Source organism: Protomyctophum parallelum, assembly GCF_964188405.1.
Source record: "Protomyctophum parallelum genome assembly, chromosome: 13".
NCBI lineage: Eukaryota > Metazoa > Chordata > Actinopteri > Myctophiformes > Myctophidae > Protomyctophum > Protomyctophum parallelum.
In genome coordinates, this window is record NC_139708.1 from 27,219,625 (window position 1) to 27,234,662 (window position 15,038).

The 15,038-nt window shown below is 41.6% G+C and overlaps 1 protein-coding gene across 2 annotated transcripts in view; it reads left to right on the top strand.

Moving 5' to 3' along the window:
• LOC310869605 (oxysterol-binding protein-related protein 7-like) overlaps positions 1–2,992 on the top strand; it is a 43,421-nt gene extending 40,429 nt beyond the window's left edge. The window contains exons 23-24 of one of the 2 annotated variants that reach the window (XR_014570175.1): positions 1,943–2,728; positions 2,801–2,992. Coding sequence is in view for 1 of the 2 variants with exons in the window: in XM_083780419.1 (XP_083636545.1) it covers positions 1,943–2,051 (109 nt within the window). In the remaining variant the exon portion in view is untranslated. Of the gene's footprint in view, positions 1–1,942 lie in introns of both variants that reach the window. The other variant, XM_083780419.1, reaches the window with a different exon arrangement.
• The last annotated feature ends 12,046 nt before the right edge of the window (positions 2,993–15,038 follow it).

The window sequence follows — 15,038 nt, forward strand, 5'->3', positions numbered from 1 at the left end:
TCATTGTCCATGTTTCGGCACCATAGAGAAGGATACTTTCCACACAGGCTTTGAACAGGTTGATCTTGGTAGCTTGGTAATAAGATGTAGCTTATTACAAGCACTCCAGGCCTGTCCTTTCCTTGTCAGGAAGTCCTTTCTGCTACTGACTACGTATGATCCAAGATATTTGAAATCCTCAGTTTCTTTGATGTCACTGCCGTCCATGGAGTGGATGGTTGGGTGAACAGAGTCTTCATTCAGAAGCAAGCATTCTGTCTTTTTGGCATTGAGCAATAGGCCAACTTTGGCTGCTGACACTTCTAGTGATGTTAAAAGCTCTTGAGCAGAGTTTATGTGTTCAGCAAACAGTGCGATGTCATCCGCGTAGTCAAGGTCAGTCAGCCACTTCTGACTTTGACGACCAGATCTTCTGCCTATTGTGAGACCTCTGGAGGAGATGGTATCCATCGCTTGCCTAAGGATGTAGTCAACGACAATGACAAAGAGAAAAGGAGCGAGTGTGTCACCCTGAAGGATGCCTGTGGTTGTCTCGAATTCCTTTGTTGGTCCATCAATGCTCTGCACAAAGCAGACAGGGTTCTCATACATCACTGCTATTGCTTTCACCGTTACTTCTGGTATTCCATAGTTGAGCAGTATATGCATCATAGCTTTCCTGTTCACGCTATCGAATGCTTTGCAAAAATCTACAAAAATGATGGAAGCTTTCTTCTTTGATAACCGGAGTTCTTCAATGATTCTCTTTAAAGCAAGGATCTGTGGTAGAGTTGATCTTTTCTTACGGAAACCATTTTGGTTCCTACGGAGAACTGGGTCAACATGAGGTGTAATGCGGTTAAGCAGAAGAGAGTTGTAGATTTTGGAAGCAATGGCTGACAAGCATATACCTCTGTAGTTCCCAGGCTGCTGGAGGTCGCCTTTCTTGGGTAACGGTATGAGGCTAGATATGGAGAGTTTGGAGGTTTGTTGCCCTTGCGTGTTTCGTTGCAGAACATGAGGAGCTCTTCATGAAATATTTCATGTTTCCATATGATGGCAGGAATACCGTCAGGTCCAGGGGTCTTTGACTTGCCGATTCCTTTGATGATGGTCTTCAGTTCATCCATGGAAAAGGGGTCAGTTCTGATAGGCAGTTTGTTAGAAACCTTTAGGTTGTAGAATGGAGCACTTAGGTCGACTGGCTGCTGATCAGGGTTACCAAGGAGTAAACTACCCTACCCATGATGCACCACTACACTACCCATACTGCACTACTATACTATCCATCCATCCATCTTCAACCGCTTATCCGTAGTCGGGTCGCGGGGGCTACAGGTCCACCAGAGAGCGCCAGACTTCCCTCTCCAAAGCAACATTAGTGACTTCCTCCTGGGGGATCCCGAAACGTTCCAAGGCCAGTGAGTCGATGTAATCCCTCCATCTGGTCCTTGGTCTGCCCCGGGGGTCTCCTTCCAGTGGAAATATCATCCATCTGGTCCTTGGTCTGCCCCGGGGTCTCCTCCCTGTGGAGATATAATCCATCTGGTCCTTGGTCTGCCCCGGGGGTCTCCTTCCAGTGGAAATATCATCCATCTGGTCCTTGGTCTGCCCCGGGGTCTCCTCCCAGTCGAGATATAATCCATCTGGTCCTTGGTCTGCCCCGGGGTCTCCTCCCACTGGAGATATAATCCATCTGGTCCTTGGTCTGCCCCGGGGTCTCCTCCCGGTGGAGATATAATCCATCTGGTCCTTGGTCTGCTCCGGGGTCTCCTCCTAGTGGGACGTGCCTCGAGGACCTCCCTGGGGACACGCCCGAGAGGCATCCTAATCAGAACCACCTAAGCTGGCTCCTTTCCAGGCGAAGGAGCAGCAGAAAAGCTGTCTTCTTCAGTTAAACCACACTACCCACAGTGCATCACTTCAGCAGTGTCACTCAGTGTTTTCTTTTGTTTGTTCTCAGGAAGGACCTGGACGCTGCCGGCCGAGAGGTGTGGCTGTTCAACGGAAGCTACTGGAAGCTCCGTGAAGACCCGGGATTCGCCAACACTGACAACCTGGACCTGTGGTAGACCCAACGCCTAGCATGATGCTAATGCTAGTCATATACTCTAGCCACTGTCTGAACCCCAACGCCTAGCATGATGCTCATGCTAGTCATACACTCTAGCCACTGTCTGAACCCCAACACTTAGCATGATGCTAATGCTAGTCATACACTCCAGCCGCTGTCTGAACCCCAAAGCTTAGCATGATGCTAATGCTAATCATACACTCTAGCCACTGTCTGAACCCCAACGCTTAGCATGATGCTAATGCTAGTCATACACTACCCACTGTCTGAACCCCAACGCTTAGCATGATGCTAATGCTAGTCATACGCTACCCATTGTCTGAACCCCACCGCTTAGCATGATGCTAATTCTAGTCATACACTCTACCCACTGTCTGAACCTCAACGCTTAGCATGATGCTAATGCTAGTCATACACTCTACCCACTGTCTGAACCCCAACGCTTAGCATGATGCTAATGCTAGTCATACACTCTACCCACTGTCTAAACCGCAACGCTTAGCATGATGCTAATGCTAATGTATACTCCACCCACTCTGTCAGCACCACCTAGACACCTAGCATGATGATAAACACCTAGCATCATGCTAAACACTCTAATGTACGATATATCACTCTGTCGCCACCACCTGGACACCTATGGTAGAACACCTAGCGTGATGCTAAAGCTAACGTGTTCCCCAGCGTGTCGTAATGCGTCCTTATCTTAGAAGACAAGCCAAGCGTCGTACTGCGTCCTTATCTTAGAAGACAAGCCAAGCGTCGTACTGCGTCCTTATCTTAGAAGACAAGCCAAGCGTCGTACTGCGTCCTTATCTTAGAAGACAAGCGTCGTTGTGACGTATAAGTTACTGCTCTCGTAGCCTCTGTTTCTTAGACGTATAAGTTACTGCTCTCGTGGCCTCTGTTTCTTAGACGTATAAGTTACTGCTCTCGTAGCCTCTGTTTCTTAGACGTATAAGTTACTGCTCTCGTAGCCTCTGTTTCTTAGACGTATAAGTTACTGCTCTCGTAGCCTCTTTCTTAGACGTATAAGTTACTGCTCTCGTAGCCTCTGTTTCTTAGACGTATAAGTTACTGCTCTCGTAGCCTCTTTCTTAGACGTATAAGTTACTGCTCTCGTAGCATGTTTCTTAGACGTATAAGTTACTGCTCTCGTAGCCTGTTTCTTAGACGTATAAGTTACTGCTCTCGTAGCCTCTGTTTCTTAGACGTATAAGTTACTGCTCTCGTAGCCTCTTTCTTAGACGTATAAGTTACTGCTCTCGTAGCCTCTGTTTCTTAGACGTATAAGTTACTGCTCTCGTAGCCTCTGGACAGTTTCTTAGCATAATAACTTATAATTGTATATGAATTCTTTGTTAGGAATTTTAAAGGGAATATTTTTTGTGGTAAAGAAAAAAAAATGATTTAGGTAAACTAGTTGCTAAACGTTTTGTAATTTAACTCAGTTTTTTTGTGCTGAATTAAGTAAATCTTTCTAAGCTGTCTACGGTCTAGTTTAAAGGCATTGTATGGAACTGTCCTCTGTGTTTACATAACATAATAATATATACATTATGTAGCCACCATTGACACACCAAAACACCCCCGTCTACCAAAACAAACACTGAAACATCCTCGTCTACCAAAACAAACACCAAAACATCCCTGTCTACCAAAACAAACGCCAAAACATCCCCGTCTACCAAAACAAACACCAAAACACCCCGTCTACCAAAACAAACACAGAAACATCCCTGTCTACCAAAACAAACACCAAAACACCCCGTCTACCAACAACAAAACATGACGATGATAACTTTGGCTATAGAGGGAAATATTAATGTATTGTTTAGTTATGTGGGTCCCCGTCTACCAAAACAAACACCAAAACATCCCCGTCTACCAAAACAAACACCAAAACATCCTCGTCTGCCAACAACAAACCATGACGATAACTTTGGCTTTAGAGGGAAATATTAATGTATTGTTTAGTTAAACTTAAACAGAGGACAAAGTAACATAATTATATGTATTGTTTAGTAATGTAACAAAGTAACGTACTATGCCTTTAATGATACCGTCACACGCTCAGGGACTCGTCTGCCATTTTCTCACCTTTTCGCACGACAACAACAGACCTACAAGCTCAAAACGCATCGTAGACGCTGTTGCGAGCTTGTAGCTCTTCTATCTGTGGCGTGCAACGTAACCCGAACCCGGAGCTTAAATTAACCAGTAAAGTTGTCCGAAGAAAAAAACGATGATGATTAATTTAAAAAAAATAAAAAAGCATAATGAACCTCTCTGTCCTCGTGGACCAATCAGAGGAACCTCTCGGTCTGTGTGGACCAATCAGAGAAACCTCTCCGTCCGTGTGGACCAATGAGAGGAGAGATGCAAGCCAGGGAGTTATTATGAAGACCAGCAGGGGTCACTGTTGGTCCGAGACAGTCTCTGAAAATCAATAATCGATCAGTGAAATGATTTGGAATGTTTCTCAACATGTGGTCCAGGGACCCTCCGGGGCCTTTAGGGTAGTGGTTCTCAGACCTTTTCATGTCGAGGACCCCCAGCATTGGGCCATGGACCCCCCATTACTCTTGAGAGGGTCCAAATGGTACCAAATGGGAACCCCCGAGTCCATCCAGTTCCATCTGTACACTCATTTAGCCGGGGACCCCCTGGAAACCCCTCAAGGACCCCCGGGGGTCCCCCAACCCTCCATGATGGGGTCCCCCGCGGCCCTCCATGATGGTCCTTGGAAGTTAAAACGTTTGAGAACCACTGATGTTTTTAACTGAAATCTGGCAACGCTCCCAAAATGTGTTCTATGAAGATTGTTTAGCTTTATTTTTTTGTTTGTATTTTAATGTATTTACAGTTTAATGAAATTATGTGGTTTAACGTCTTATAACTCTGTTTCTGTCACCGCTTGTATGGAACGTCAAACCTCTTAAAAGTTCTGGCTGATAACACTTAATATGCATAAATACATTTTACTGTCACTAATACTATAATTGCACATTAAACACCTTAAATATTGTTAAATATCTTCAAGTTATTCTTTCACTCAATTTGCCCGTGTGTGGTCCAGCCCTATGGATCGTGCTACTAAAAATGTGTTAATAAAAATAACCATTTAAAATATTGCTTTGATCTCGTGTTAACTTTAGGAAGGATTCGTTATTTTTTTTTAATTATTAGCGCATGCATTCCGTACATTCCATAGGGCTGGACCACAACACACATGCACACCATTATGATGACATCAACGTGCGACAGGGGCGGCCCCTATTGACTGAAAAATAGACTATTTCTAAAATAAATAAAATGATGTCAGGTGTTTTAAGAGTAAACGTATAATGTATTAAGTCTTATTAGTCAGAGATCTCGCCGTCGGATGTTTTTTAGATTGTTGTGGATTCATGTTGGTGCATGGGGGCTTCTGATTGGTTCATCTGTTTATCAATGGATCCTATTGGTTAATATTGGGTTGTATCGTTTTATGTGTGTGTGTGTGTGGTGATTTAAGTCCGCCTGCAACTTGATTTCCTCCGACCCGATTGGTTGACTGACTTTCGACAGCGGCGGTGACAGAAACGAAAAGGACGCGTGGCTTTAAGCACCGCCCCTCTGCTTCCTGCGTAGAGTTTATGTTAAGTGTTTTGCCGCAAAACGCCTAAACAAAAGTTACTCTGGAAGGATTTTAAAATAATAGTTTAATACTTTGATGATGAGATGAAATATTGTCTTTGATGAAAACAATCTATTGTTGTGTAACCAGTAAGATGTCTTTTGTTCTCATTTGGATTTTGTTTGGAATAAATGGAGAAATAAACAAAACTGTGTTTCCTACTTTGTTCTGCTTCCTTCCTGTTTCCAACAGACCTTCTTTGACCTCAGACCTCATGGTCTGACCTTTGACCTTAGACAAGGTCAGCCTCATGTCTGATTCATACCAAAGATTATTAAAGGGCACAATTTGAAATGATTTAAGCACAACTTAATTTAGGTGTTTAACTTTAACCTTTATAAAAGTAATCACACTCAGAGTTTCCGTCTTGGCTATATACGACGCATGACAGAACGCTATTGACAACGGCTGACACATGATGATGATGTATGATTGTATTAAATTGTTAAGTAGGCAATGACTTAAGCACAATTTGAAATGTGCAGCCGCTCAGAGGGTGTTTGACTAGGGGTTGACTGGATTGCTGAATTCCTACAATGCCCATAATGCTTTGCTGCGCTGTTCCTCAGGGGGAGGCTGCGTGTAGGTGTGACTTTATCCTCCCATTTTCTTCAAACAACAAATACACATGGAAGTGACCCAGTGTTGCCATGTCTGCTTATTATAAGCAACTTTGGGCTTGTTTTTGTTGCGTGTAAATATTGGTGGTTCCCTGGTTGATGTTTCTTTTTTTTTGGCTTGTTTCTGACAAAAATAGAAAAGGAGCCACCGCTCATCTGCTGAAAAAAAACTTTAGGGAGGTGCTGGAGCCACAAAAGGAATATGAGGAAAAATAAAGGGAAGCTCCGCACACTCAGATCTGCGCACAATCAGTTTATTTTTGGCAAGCTTTCGGTCTACTGACCTTCTTCAGGCTTCTTTTGGCTTGTTTCTAAAATGTAGTTGATATTTGGGCTTTCTTCCAAATGTTTTTTTACACCAGTGGTTCTCCATGAACATGCCAAGGACCCCCAAATTAATTTGTATTTTTTTTAGATACAATATTGAACACCCGGAGCACGTAATGACTCCCCAACACAGATTTGTTATACAATATATATATGAAGGCAGGCAGAAACGTGTGTAACAAAATATACAAAATGTCTTTATTTAAATTCATTGGTCCACAATTATGTCATTATTCAATAAAACAATTCAAACCATAAGACAGTCAATTCATCAACCCATGGGACTGTTCAAAACAATATAAATAGACGCATCCAATGTTGTTAAAAGTGCTGGTGACGGCCCAGGCCGTAGCGTAACGGTCTGGGCACCGGACTGGTGATCCAGTCGCGGTGTGCCGCGGGTTCGACTCCCGGACCCGACACGGCCTTTACCGCATGTCATCCCCCCATCTCTCTCCCGTTTCCTGTCAGCCTACTTTCTATCCCTTAAAAAAATCAATAAAGGCGTAAGCCGCAAAAAAATATCTTTAAAAAGTGCTGGTGACTATAAAGTGTATAGATATCAGCACTTCACAGTGGAAGGCATTTTAAAATGACAGACCAGGTAAGAAGAGAACCGGGTGGCGTGGTGAAGTTTCACCGCACGCCGACACAGGGCTCCAAAAGGAGCGAGTAGGTCGAGTCAGTAGCCCTGAGCAGAGCCGGATTTACCTTGCTGAGGGCCCCCGGGCTGGACCAGATTTGAGGGCCCCCCTTGGGGCGCGCTGCATAGCCGCGCAGCCGACATTCTTTTGGGCTATTTTGTTTTTATTTTGGGGTACCCAGGCCCAATGTTCCCTCCTGAGCAGACATCAACTACTGAGCGATCATACATCACCTTGACCAACTATCCAAACGTTAGATAATGCAAAGTGAGCGCCCCTCACTTCACACAGGTGTGGTTATTTTATTTTTTTCCAAATGGATTTTGGTATACGAGTGAATCAATGAATAGTTACATAAGCAAGTTACAACATTTTTATTTTATTTCAAGGTGGTAGGCTAGCAATTTTAGGAATATTCAGTTAGTCTACATATCAGTGGTTCTCAACCTTTTCAGGCTGTGACCCCCCCAAAGTAATCATATTTGAACTGGGGACCCCCCACCCAGACAAGCAACAGAATGGTTCCACAGATAAATATTGTGAAAATAGCCAATCTACAAACTCGTAGTGAACTTGTAGATCGGCTATTTTCACAATTGTTGCCTCTTTCTTTATTATTTATTAATCTGGCCAATGTTTGACCAGTTTTTATAGCATGCATGGTGTGCTGATTACTTTTGATGCAGTAATGTTATTTTTCTTTTAGAGCCTTTGAGGTATTATAGAAGTCTTAACATTAAAGCCATTTGTTAAAAAGCTGAATTCCTTCACAGCTTTCTGCTGTTATGGTCAGTACTAGTAGTTTAACAGAGAAAGACAGACAGCTTTCGTGTGTGTGTGTGTGTGTGTGTGTGTGTGTGTGTGTGTGTGTGTGTGTGTGTGTGTGTGTGTGTGTGTGTACGCACGCACGCGCGCGCGCATGTTCTTCCCGGTTGTGTCAAAGTTTATTTCACAGATGAAAACTGCTGAGTCATGTTTCAACAGGCTGAAAACATTTTCTATGTGAATTACCGAGAATCAACACATACACACACACACACAGGACGAACCTCCCATGCCATATGATTTCTGAGGAAACGCAACCGAACTGAGATCAGTCAGCCAGAGAGACGGATAGGGAGAGACACAGAGAGCCAGCCACTAGCCAGCCAGCCAGCCAGCGCAGTAAGGAGTTGGAATGGATCAGGAAGAGAAGACAGAGAAGACCCCGAAGAACCCCAAGAAGAGACGTGAGACCTTTAAGTTCTCTTAACTCTCTGTCAGATAAACATTTACTTTACAATTCAGGAGGCATTTAGCAGATGGAACGTTTTAGTTAGGGGCGGCGCAAGCCTGGCAACTTAAAAAAATTGCCAGGAGTGAGACGTATGTCTTCATGCGTCGGGGCTTGGCGGACGAACAAATCTTGGCCTTTTTTAACGTTGATTTGGCCTGCTTTAATGATTTTTGAGGGGCCTATACACAGGTTTAATGTTTGTCTTTACTTGCGCAAGCAGAGCGCGCAAGTAATAAGTTCGCCCGGTCACCTTCGTCGTGACAACCGTTCCGCCATTCGAGGCTTACGCAGAAAAACATGAAATCTGTGCCCGTTTTGCAGGACCAATGATGACGAAATGACCATATTTCTTACGTCATCATTTAGAGCTAGTCACTACTACTACCATACTATATACATAATCAGTAAAAAATAAAATAGCAAATTGTGCCTGATCTGCTGAGACCAGAGTACGTGGTGTGTATGTGTATGACTAGCTCTAAATGATGACGTAAGAAATATGGTCATTTCGTCATCATTGGTCCAGCAAAACAGGCACAGATTTTATGTTTTTCTGCGTAAGCCTCGAATGGCGGAACGGCTGTCACGGTTTTTGGCGCAAAGTAACCACAGTATACCGCTAATCAACTTACAACTACACACTTTATACAGTATAGAGTATAGAGTATATATGTATACATATATAGTATATGCCTATATACAATATATATAGGCCCTACTATATATATTTCTTACGTCATCATTTGGACCTAGTCATACGTATACTATATACATAATCAGTAAAAAATAAAATAGCAAATTGTGCCTGATCTGCTGTGACCAGAGTACGTGGTGTGTATGTGTATGACTAGCTCTAAATGATGACGTAAGAAATATGGTCATTTCGTCATCATTGGTCCAGCAAAACAGGCACAGATTTCATGTTTTTCTGCGTAAGCCTCGAATGGCGGAACGGCTGTCACGGTTTTTGGCGCAAAGTAACCACAGTATACCGCTAATCAACTTACAACTACACACTTTATACAGTATAGAGTATAGAGTATATATGTATACATATATAGTATATGCCTATATACTATATATATTTCTTACGTACCTGATCTGCTGAGACCAGCTAGTCATACATATACACAACACGTACTCTGGTCCCAGAGTTATTGTATAACTGCTCTCAATGATGACGTAAGTAATACAACATTATGTTTCTGGAATGTATAAAAGTCACAAAGTGTAACGATAAATCTTAACGTTAAGTGTAGTGTGCAAAATTAAGTATAATATCTAAGTATATAATTATGTATGCAAAAACTAAGTTAAAATGTATCTAGATCGGTAGCACAGCTCCACACTAAGACCTGTTAGATCGGTAGGACACCTGTTGGAGAGACAGCCATCCCCGAGAGGCAAAAGTAGTCTCGGCCATTTCAACACGCCTCTCTATCCAGAGAGAAAAGACGGACGTACTGCAACGAAGACTGTTGGACACAAAGATCCAGATCATTTGACACCTCCACGCGGACACCTCAACACGCGTTGGCATCTCTATCCACATAGAAAAGACGGACATACTGCAAACGAAGACTGTTGGACACAAAAATCTAGATCATTCGTTACCTATTGGACACACACAGATCTAGATCGGTAGCACAGCTCCACACTAAGACCTGTTAGATCGGTAGGACACCTGTTGGAGAGACAGCCATCCCCGAGAGGCAAAAGTAGTCTCGGCCATTTCAACACGCCTCTCTATCCAGAGAGAAAAGACGGACGTACTGCAACGAAGACTGTTGGACACAAAGATCCAGATCATTTGACACCTCCACGCGGACACCTCAACACGCGTTGGCATCTCTATCCACATAGAAAAGACGGACATACTGCAAACGAAGACTGTTGGACACAAAAATCTAGATCATTCGTTACCTATTGGACACACACAGATCTAGATCGGTAGCACAGCTCCACACTAAGACCTGTTAGATCGGTAGGACACCTGTTGGAGAGACAAAGGCCTAAAAGAGTCAAACATATTTTCAGCCATCTCCGCGAAAGAGGCGTAGTCTCAGCCATTTCAACACGCCTTGGCATCTCTATCCAGAGAGAAAAGACGGACGTACTGTAACGAAGACTGTTGGACACAAAGATCCAGATCATTTGACACCTCCACGCGGAAGCCTGTTGTAAACACACAGATCTAGATCAATAGGACAACTCCACACCGAAACATACAGAAAACAATGGAACTATCTACAGATATACCTTCAAATAAAAGGATTAAGAAAGACCGCATCTCAGATTTAAGTTCATTACCACTTGGAAGTCGTGAAAGATGGAAAATCTTAGGAAAGGTAATTACTAAAAGTGCACAACGTACATTTGCTACCGGAGTATACTTCTTCTTTCGGATTTCAGATAAGACAGCAACAATTAAGGTAGTAGGATTTACTCAAGAATGTGAAAAATATTTTAATTTGATTGAAGTAAACCAATGTTATTTCATCACTGACGGACAATTTAAAGAAATAAATGCAAAATTTTCTACTGAACGCGAAAAATATGAAATTCTACTGAAATCAAAGACAGAAATTATTCTATTTGATAGAGAATTAGAAATTTTGAAACCAGTGTTTAATTTCACCAAGATACCTGATATACAGTTGTTAGACGACAAATGTGTCATAGACGTATTGGGGATTTGCATTAATTTCTCAGAAGTACAGATTCTTTCTACACATAATGGAACACGTAAAAAAAGGGAATTACTATTACTGGATTCATCAAATACAAAAATTATATATACAGCTTGGGGAGAAGACACTAACATGGATACCGATTCTCTTTTCCCTATTTTAATTTTAGAGCGAACCATCATAACCAGCTATAATGACAAGCAGAATCTGACTAGTAATACAGGTACTATATTACATAGGGAGCTTGATATACCAGAAGTTCAAGAATTAAGATTATGGTTTGAACAAGAAGGAAAAAAAATAATATTAAATGAGGAACCAAGAGAAAAGCTTTCTTTTAAGCTGAACAATGTAAATGACTTAGAGACGGAAATATTATATAGTTATTTAGGGAGGATTATTGAGTTTAAATTGGAAGATTCGCCGGAAACTTTATGTCGAACTTGTGATGAATCGGTCATTCGACTCGTGGATGAAGGTTACTTTTGTAATTCGTGTAATTCAACATCTGACAATTGTAAATCAGGATTAAAGATCATATTTAAAACGCAAGATTTAGTAATGTATGATCAAGAACTTTTGATAAGTTGTCAACATTATATTATTTCTGAAATGTTGGGTGAGTCAGAAGATTATTTGATTGAATTAAATAGTAATAATAAAAACAAGTTTAATGAACATTTAGATGCATTAAAATCAGAAATCGTTGTGTTTAAAATCTGCCTGAAAATAGTAACAAATAACATTAAAAAAATGTAACTAACACAGCGACAAATATAAAGAAAATTGATAAAAAACAATGCACATTTATTGATTCTTTATGTAAATAAATAAGATTATAATATTTTTTTTTAAATATTTTTTTTCAACTGGAATCCATGATATTTTTGGAACAACCTTTTTTTTAAAGTTTTTTTTTCAACTGGAATACATGATATTTCTGAAACCTAAAACTAGTGTTGTAGTCGAGACCACCTTAAGCGAGACCAAGACAAGACCAAGACCTAGGACGGTCGAGACCAAGACCGAGACCAAGACCGATGCGAGCCTAGGGGGCCGAGATCAAGACCAAGACCAAGACCTGGAGGGTCGAGACCGAGACCAAGACCGATGCGAGCCTAGGGGGCCGAGACCAAGACCAAGACCAAGACCTGGAGGGTCGAGACCGAGACCAAGACCGCTGCTAGCCTAGGGGGCCGAGACCAAGACCAAGACCAAGACCTGGAGGGTCGAGACCGAGACCAAGACCGAGACCAAGACCGATGCGAGCCTAGGGGGCCGAGATCAAGACCAAGACCAAGACCTGGAGGGTCGAGACCGAGACCAAGACCGATGCGAGCCTAGGGGGCCGAGACCAAGACCAAGACCAAGACCTGGAGGGTCGAGACCGAGACCAAGACCAAGACCGCTGCTAGCCTAGGGGGCCGAGACCAAGACCAAGACCAAGACCTGGAGGGTCGAGACCGAGACCAAGACCGAGACCGATGCGAGCCTAGGGGGCCGAGACCAAGACCAAGACCAAGACCTGGAGGGTCGAGACCGAGACCAAGACCGAGACCGATGCGAGCCTAGGGGGCCGAGACCAAGACCAAGACCTAGGAGGGTCGAGACCGAGACCAAGACCAAGACCATTTTTCCCTCTTATTTGATAGGTAGTATTATTAGGTACAGATAACAATCTTGATCTGAAAACTGCAAATAGATTTTACTTTGGAATAGCTCAAAATTATGTATACTTGTCTACACAGCAACCATGTGCATTGCGCATGCACTGAATTAACCTGTGAACTGTGACCTCACCTGTCACACTGTCCGGGTGTCCGTCACTGTCAGATTGACAGTTTCCGACGAAAACCTTTCAGATTAATGGCTATGGGCTATGGCTCACCTTCAAATTAAAACAATAGTTTATTAGTTGGTTTTGGTTGCTGCTGTTTGAGCCTTTTAGTAAATAAATCGGTAGTGAACCAACAATGAGGCATGCATGCACGTTATACAACAAAGGATTTGCACATGATCGTTTTTATTATAGCCTGACAGGCTGACATGATCACATAAGGTGGACGATGGATGGATTTGACTTTCTTTAGGTATAGATGTAACGTCAGGTAGGTGGTGGTTCTTTACTCTTCTCATGATGAAACTAACCCGAGGCGAGGCTTCATACATATGTCGCGGAATACCGCTAATCAACTTACAACTACACACTTTATACAGTATAGAGTATAGAGTATATATGTATACATATATAGTATATGCCTATATACTATATATATACTATATATATTTCTTACGGCATCATTTAGAGCTAGTCATACGTATACTATATACATAATCAGTAAAAAATAAAATAGCAAATTGTGCCTGATCTGCTGGGACCAGAGTACGTGGTGTGTATGTGTATGACTAGCTCTAAATGATGACGTAAGAAATATGGTCATTTCGTCATCATTGGTCCACCAACACAGGCACAGATTTGATGTTTTTCTGCGTAAGCCTCAAATGGCGGAACAGCTGTCACGGTTTTTGGCGCAAAGTAACCACAGAATACCGCTAATCAACTTACAACTACACACTTTAAACAGTATAGAGTATAGAGTATATATGTATACATATATAGTATATGCCTATATACTATATATATACTATATATATTTCTTACGTCATCATTTAGAGCTAGTCATACGTATACTATATACATAATCAGTAAAAGATAAAATAGCAAATTGTGCCTGATCTGCTGGGACCAGAGTACGTGGTGTGTATGTATATGACTAGCTCTAAATGATGACGTAAGAAATATGGTCATTTCGTCATCATTGGTCCAGCAACACAGGCACAGATTTGATGTTTTTCTGCGTAAGCCTCAAATGGTGGAACAGCTGTCACGGTTTTTGGCGCAAAGTAACCACAGTATACCGCTAATCAACTTACAACTACACACTACACATACACACCACGTATACACACTTTATACATATAGAGTATAGAGTGTAGCAAATTGTGCCTGATCTGCTGAGGCCAGCTAGTCATACATATACACAACACGTACTCTGGTCCCAGAGTTATTGTATAACTGCTCTCAATGATGACGTAAGTAATACAACATTATGTTTCTGGAATGTATAAAAGTCACAAAGTGTAACGATAAATCTTAACGTTAAGTGTAGTGTGCAAAATTAAGTATATATCTAAGTATATAATTATATATGCAAAAACTAAGTTAAGATTTCTAGAGAGTCTCAACCATTGAAGATTGAAGACGCGAAAGAGTAGTCAACATAGTCTCAACCATATCAACACGCAGTAGAGTGAAAAGGATAAAAGATCTATATATACTTGACTTTGATCCTAAGAAGATCAAAATAGATAAGAATGTAGAGAGAGAAATGATACGATTACGACAATCACCTCTTGAAAAACCTAATATACGTAAGATAACTCAATTACCATTGAAACATTCATTAAAAATTGGATTATTGAACGTCAGAGGTTATCTAACAAATTTAGAAGATATAAACTCAGATTCCCAACTCGAAATGTTGGATCTAATAGCTTTTACTGAAACACACTTAAAGACAAATAATAACATTACTTTTAAATTAAAAACAACGAACACAAATTACAATACAATGAGGAATGACAGAGAAAAAGATAAAGGTGGGGGAGTTATGTTTGCTATAAAAGAAGATATTTCCATTGAAAAAATTCAAACTGAAAGCAGGATATTAGAGAAAGTAGAACATATA